We start from the raw sequence: 6,000 nt of genomic DNA, 5'->3' as shown, positions 1-6,000 counted from the left end.
AGCCTGTGGGGGTGACAAGCCGCTCCCAGCGGGCGAGGAGAGCCCGCTTTCCACGGGACACCCCCCACGCAGGAGGGTTGAGAACTCACTGGAAAAGTCTGGATTGTGGGGGGTCTGGGAAGTTCCCGACTTGAAGATGGTGGTTGAAGTCATGGGGTGGGGGGTGAATGAGAATGATTCAAGGACAGCAGGGTGCAGAGGTGGGAGTGAGGGGAAAAGGCTGTGGGCGGGACCCTCTGAAATGCCACCAGCAGACACAAGGAGAGAGAGTGGAGAGACCAGCGGGGTGGCCGCCAGGGGTGGAGCAGTGCCGCAATTTAGGGTGAGTGGTGATCGCAGCCTCCTTCTCTACTGCTCTGGAAGTCCGCTGAGGGACAGGAGACACTGCTTTCCAGGAGCTTGGTTGAGAAAGGAGGGAGAGAGCTACCTGCAAAGGCTGGAGAAAGGCTCCGTGACAGGGCACGTCCCAGAGGAGTGCACAGAGGCTGGCCCGAGCCTCGGCCTGGAGCACACAGGCCGGCACTCAGTGGCTGTCACACCTGAGCGGCGTCAGAAGTGCCTTTTAACACAGATTGCCGGGTCCCACGCCAAGTATTTCCAATTCGCCAGGTCTGGGGTGGGGCCCAAGAATCTGGATTTCTAGCATGTTTCCAGCTGCTGCCTAGGAACCCCACTTTGAGAACCTCTCTGTGACTTGAATCTTGGTTCCACTTCCTGTTGACTGTCGGAAGTGGATGGATGTCCCTTAGGTTTCAGGTTATTCATCTGAGTAACACTTTATGGGTTGATGGGCTGCCTTGTGCAGGCTCACCCCTAGGATTTGTAAGGACCGGGGGTGGGGGGCCGGTGCAGAGATCAAACGGAGCCTCATGAATCCCAATACTCAAATGCCGAAAAACTAAGACTTCGCTTAGCAAACTTGTCAATCTCCTTTCTCTTGCTTTCAGAAGGACGGTGTTATGAGAACCGTGGTCACCCCCAGGCCACTGCACCTTAAAAGGACATGGCAGGTGCACCTCTGAGGCTGCTGACACAGCCAGGTCTCAGGGAGGCCATGCAGCCACCCAGTAGGACTCAAGGGGATCGTTTTCCACTGAAATGGAACAAGGTTCTCCACCAGGCCTCTAAAGTGAGAGGGCCCAGTGTCACAGAGAGCCACCCAGACCCTGAACTGAGCTCACTGTGTCTATGAGCTGCTTTTGTACTCCTTGCAGCATTTGGCAGACTGTGCACTCTTTATTATAGGAAGTAAACATCTCAGGGAAGTGGAGAGGGAGGCTGGGAGGGAGATGGAGAGAGAAGCTGGGAGGGAGGTTCAGAGGGAGGCTGGGTGGGAAGTAGAGAGGGAGGTGGAGAGGGAGGCTGGGAGGAAAATAGGGAGGCTGGGTGGGAGGTGGAGAGGGAGGCTGGGAGAGCAGTAGAGAAGGAGGCTGGGAGGGCAGTGGAGAGGGAGGCCGGGAGGGCAGTGGAGAGGGAGGCCGGGAGGGCAGTGGAGAGGGAGGTGGAGACGTTGGTGAATGGTCTGCTGGCTCTGCTTGCCCTTGTTTGTGTTCCTCTTTGGTTGGATGCACAGAGCAGGTGAAGCTCAGGAAAATGTCCTCCAGAGACACTTGGTTGACACAGTAGTCGTGCAGCCTGAATTTCGTCTTGGCTTGCTCCAGAATGTCAAACACCTTTTGGGAAGAAGGGAGGCCACTGTGGATAATGGGCACAAGGGAAGGGAGAGGAGGCAGCAGAGAGTAGGAAGAGGGAGGGTCTTGGGTGTGATGAAGCCCCTCAAAGACCCATCTCTTTTTCAGCTGTCCCCAGAGCACTTCCCAAGAAGTCAATCCTAGGGAAGTCAGCTGTCTGATCTCAAGGAAAGGCACTGCCTGGACATGGGGCCAGCAGGCAGAAGCCCCAGCTGGATCTCTGGCGTGCTGTGGGACCCTGCACATGCGGTGTCCCCTCTCTGGACCCGCTTCCCTCTCTCTGAAATGAGGGGTAGGAGGAGCTGAAAGTCTCTTCCGGCTCACAAGTCCTCGTGTTTTATGAAATCTGCGTGAATATTACCGTGCAGATGGCAGAGAAAAAAATGCTGTGAATGCAACGTTCATGAAGAAAAGGAAACCCGTCACCCCAGAAAGTAGGTGACATCACAGGTTTGCTCCCTCTGATGCCCAGATACATGCTCACCTTGGCCCAGCTGAGGTCATCCCCGGGCAGGTGGTAATAGACCATCCCTTGGTGCTCATCTTCCAGGACGCTGCCTGCACGGAGAGGACACCGTGTTCCCCGGAGGGCCTGGGACCATGGAGTCACGGCCCTCCTCCCAGGGGTCAGGGACGGGGGTGGGGGGGTTCGGCAGGGCTGAGGCATAGAGTCCCTCTGTGTGGTGGCCCTCACCTGGGAAGGTCAGGGTCACGAACGCCTTGAACTCCTCCAGCGCCTCCTGCTGCCCGTCGCCCCGCACCTTGGCCTGCAGGGAGTAGCCGCTGCCAAACTTGCTCTTGAGGTGCTGGGGGCTGCCCAGGCACTTGAACTGACCCTGCACCATGATGGCCAGCCGGGTGCACAAGGCCTCGCATTCCTCCATGCTGGGGAGAGGGGTGGAGGCCTGACGGGGGGGCAGGGGATGCCGACGCCCGCCTTCCGCGACAGAGGCTCCCGCAGAGAGGCCGGTGTCCACGGCCAGATCGAACCGCTCCTGATTCCCACGTTCAGAGAGGGGCCCGCATGGCGAGGCTGGGCGCGTTCCTCAGGGGCTGCGACCCAGCTGCTGCCAGGTCTTCTGTGCCCCCGGCCCCACCCAGCCAGCCTCTTCCACCGACCCCCGGAGACTCCGGCTCTACCTGTGGGAGGTGACGACGATGGCCTTGCCGGACTCGCGGGCCCGGGCCACGGTGTCCCAGAGCAGGTGCCGGGCCACGGGGTCCATGCTGGTGGATGGCTCATCCAGGAAGACGACCAAAGGCTCTCCGAGCAGGGCGACGGCTGCGCTCAGCTTCCGCTTGTTGCCGCCGCTGGGAGCAGAGGGGGCAGGGTTGCAGTGAATGGCAACCAACAATCAGCAGCAGCCCACCCGCCCTAGATACACACACACACGCACACACACACACACACACAGGCTTTCTGTTCTCTGTGGGGAAAGCATCCCACAGCCCCTGAGTGGGGCTTTAGTGACATGGCCCGCCACCCTCCTGTGAGGTTGCACTGTGACTTGGCTGTCCACAGTCTACAGGTCATGGCCCCGGACACAGGGGTCAGTCCGCGGAGAGCACATGGTCCGTGAGTCTTCTCTGAGGGTCTCTGGTGTTGGGGGCTTAAGAACAGAGGACCATTTTAGCGAACTTTTTAAAAAATGAACACATGGCATTTACAACGTGCTTGGGGGCAGTTCTAAACTTTGCAAGTGTTAACTCGTTTAATCTTCAAGAGATGCCGGGAAGTACAAAAACCTGTCTGAAACCCTAGCCAGCAGGGAGGGAAGAGCCAAGCGACTGGCCCCTGGGACTCTCCACTGTCCCTGTCCCAGGAGTGCAATACTGTCATCAGCCTCCAGGGGGCGCTGCACACACCGGAGGAAGTCCTGAGACCGGCCGGCTTCCGATGCTAAGGGCACTGGGTTCCCAATCAGTGGCCACGGAGTAGGGAGGAAGACCCCTTCAGTCTCTCACCTGAACATCGGCAGCTCAGATGCCCCAGACACAGCGAGATACGGTAACGGGCGAGCCTACCAAAAATCGAGGCCCTCTGGAACATGCGGGACGGTAACACCTGTGATGCTACCTGTTCTTACCCACCTACCCACCTCCCCCCGGGGCGGAGCGGGAGCAGTGCCTCCGGGCAGCCCAGACCACAGACCCCTGCATCTGCAGGATGGGCCCGCCTCCTGCAAATCTGCCCCATGGCACGCGTACTGCACAGCCACCCCAAACCCGGAGCTCACGGTCTTGGCCTGCACGGAGGAGAGCGGGAGCACCTAACCTTAGTGGGGGCGGAGGCCTCACCTGTAGGTCTTCACCAGCTTGTCCACGTTCCCATGCATGAGTAAGTCGTCAAGAATTTGTTCCACGGGGTGCCTGGGTGGCTCAGTGGGTTAAGCCGCTGCCTTCGGCTCAGGTCATGATCTCAAGGTCCTGGGATCGAGTCCCGCATCGGGCTCTCTGCTCAGTGGGGAGCCTGCTTCCTCCTCTCTCTCTCTCTGCCTGCCTCTCCATCTACTTGTGATCTCTCTCTGTCAAATAAATAAATAAAATCTTTAAAAAAAAAAAAAAAAAGAATTTGTTCCACGCAGGTGGCGATGTGGCACTCGGGGACGCCCCGGATCTGGGCGTACAAGACCAGCGTCTCCCGGCCCGTCATGTGGTTGAGCAGGGCGTCAAACTGAGGACAGTAGCCAATCTGGGACCGCACCTGGGGTTGGAGCACAGCCCAAGAGGGGGGCCCATCAGAAGGAGAGCCGCCAGTTGCGTGCAGGGCCTGGACACGCAGCCTGGCCTCGCCCCCGCCAGGCTCCGGCCCTGCTCTGAGTATGGGCCGTGTGCACGGACGTGCGCTACGTGGGGGGAGTGGGACAACAGTGGCATCAGGGAGCCCAGATGGGGTGCTCGCGGCCGGGCCACTGTCTGTGTATACGCACACATGGGGCCCTTCCCCCTGCCTGCCTGGCATGAATCCTCAGTGCCCACCGCCTCCCTGCCTCTCGTTACCAAGACGGCATCTGGGCAGTAGAAGGTGCTGTATTCCCCCCGCTAAGAATATTTTCTTTTTTTTTTTTTTAAATATTTTATTTATTTATTTGTCAGAGACAGAGGGAGAGTGAGCAAGCACAGGCAGACAGAGAGGCAGGCAGAGGCAGAGGGAGAAGCAGGCTCCCCGCCGAGCAAGGAGCACGATGAGGGACTCGATCCCAGGACGCTGGGATCATGACCTGAGCCGAAGGCAGCCGCTTAACCAACTGAGCCACCCAGGCGTCCCAAGAATATTTTCTATTAGACGTGTAATCCGTAAGTAGGTTTCCTCTGTAGAACACTTGCAGGAAGGCTGCTAGAACGTCAGCTGGCTCCCAGCAGAGGACTGGTTGTGTGTCTGTTATTGCCAAAACACTATCCTCTGCCGTTCTGCAAATCACCTTTCTAACTCAGCCTGATGTCTTTTTTTTTTTTTTTTAAGATTTTATTTATTCATTTGAGACAGAGAGAGAGCGAGCATGAGCAGGAGGTAGGAGCAGAGGGAGAGGGAGAAACAGGCTCCCCTCTGAGCGGGGAGCCTGACATGGGGCTTGATCCTGGGACCCTGAGATCATGACCTGAGCTGAAGGCAGATGCCCAACCAACTGAGCCACTCAGGCGCCCCTCAACATTATGTCTTAAAGATTTTTCTCAGTCAAGAAATACGTGTCTAATCCAATTCAGTTGAACTGCTACTTTGCCAGTCAGGGAAGTCTTCTAGATTTTATTTAGCTGTTTATTAAAAAACTCAGGCACATGTGAGTTATTTCCCTTTTTGGCTTTATAAACTTGCATTGAATTGTGCCCTCGTTTGTGCCCCTGGCCAAGGGCTCCCCTGAAGTAGATGATGAAAGTGGTCAGATACCATTCTTGAGAAATAGCCAATGCTCTTCTTCCCATCTGTGTCCCCACGGAAGCGAGGAGCCATTCTGGGTGCCCCTGGTAGGGGCGGCGTGCTGTGCTCTGACCGGACGCAGACGGGGACACCACCTGGATGGAGTGAACGAGGGGAGAATGCACCGGGAACATCACACCGCTGAGCGTGGTGATGACATCTGCCTGAAGACATCTGCCACCAGGAGCAACATGCAGGCAAGCGACTCACACTACGAGATATGAGCATTTCTGGTAGGTCGCTCTCATCAGGTGATTTTAACCTGATGATTCTCCTATTTGTAGTTTGCTGAAAATTGTTTAGTCATGAACAAGGTAGAGGGTTGTTTTTGGTTTTGGTTTTCTTTGTTTTTTGACTGTTTTGTTTTTAAAGATTTTAATTGTTTGGGAAGGC

At 56.8% G+C, this 6,000-nt stretch overlaps 1 protein-coding gene across 1 annotated transcript in view; it reads right to left on the bottom strand.

The window, feature by feature from the left end:
* Positions 1 to 1,302: 1,302 nt before the first annotated feature.
* LOC116860171 (ATP-binding cassette sub-family A member 17-like) overlaps positions 1,303 to 6,000 on the bottom strand; it is a gene marked incomplete at its 3' end in the record, with an annotated part of 57,829 nt that continues 53,131 nt past the window's right edge. Inside the window, 7 exon segments of the mRNA XM_032846064.1 lie at positions 1,303 to 1,377; positions 1,380 to 1,673; positions 2,176 to 2,249; positions 2,386 to 2,576; positions 2,832 to 3,002; positions 3,990 to 4,069; positions 4,273 to 4,395. Coding sequence (XP_032701955.1) covers positions 1,303 to 1,377; positions 1,380 to 1,673; positions 2,176 to 2,249; positions 2,386 to 2,576; positions 2,832 to 3,002; positions 3,990 to 4,069; positions 4,273 to 4,395 — 1,008 coding nt within the window.

This window comes from Lontra canadensis, unplaced genomic scaffold, assembly GCF_010015895.1.
Source record: "Lontra canadensis isolate GAN:19392208 unplaced genomic scaffold, GSC_riverotter_1.0 scaffold171, whole genome shotgun sequence".
In the NCBI taxonomy this organism is placed as follows: domain Eukaryota; kingdom Metazoa; phylum Chordata; class Mammalia; order Carnivora; family Mustelidae; genus Lontra; species Lontra canadensis.
Note: the sequence above shows the minus strand (reverse complement) of the source record. Positions and strands in the feature narration are given on the sequence as shown.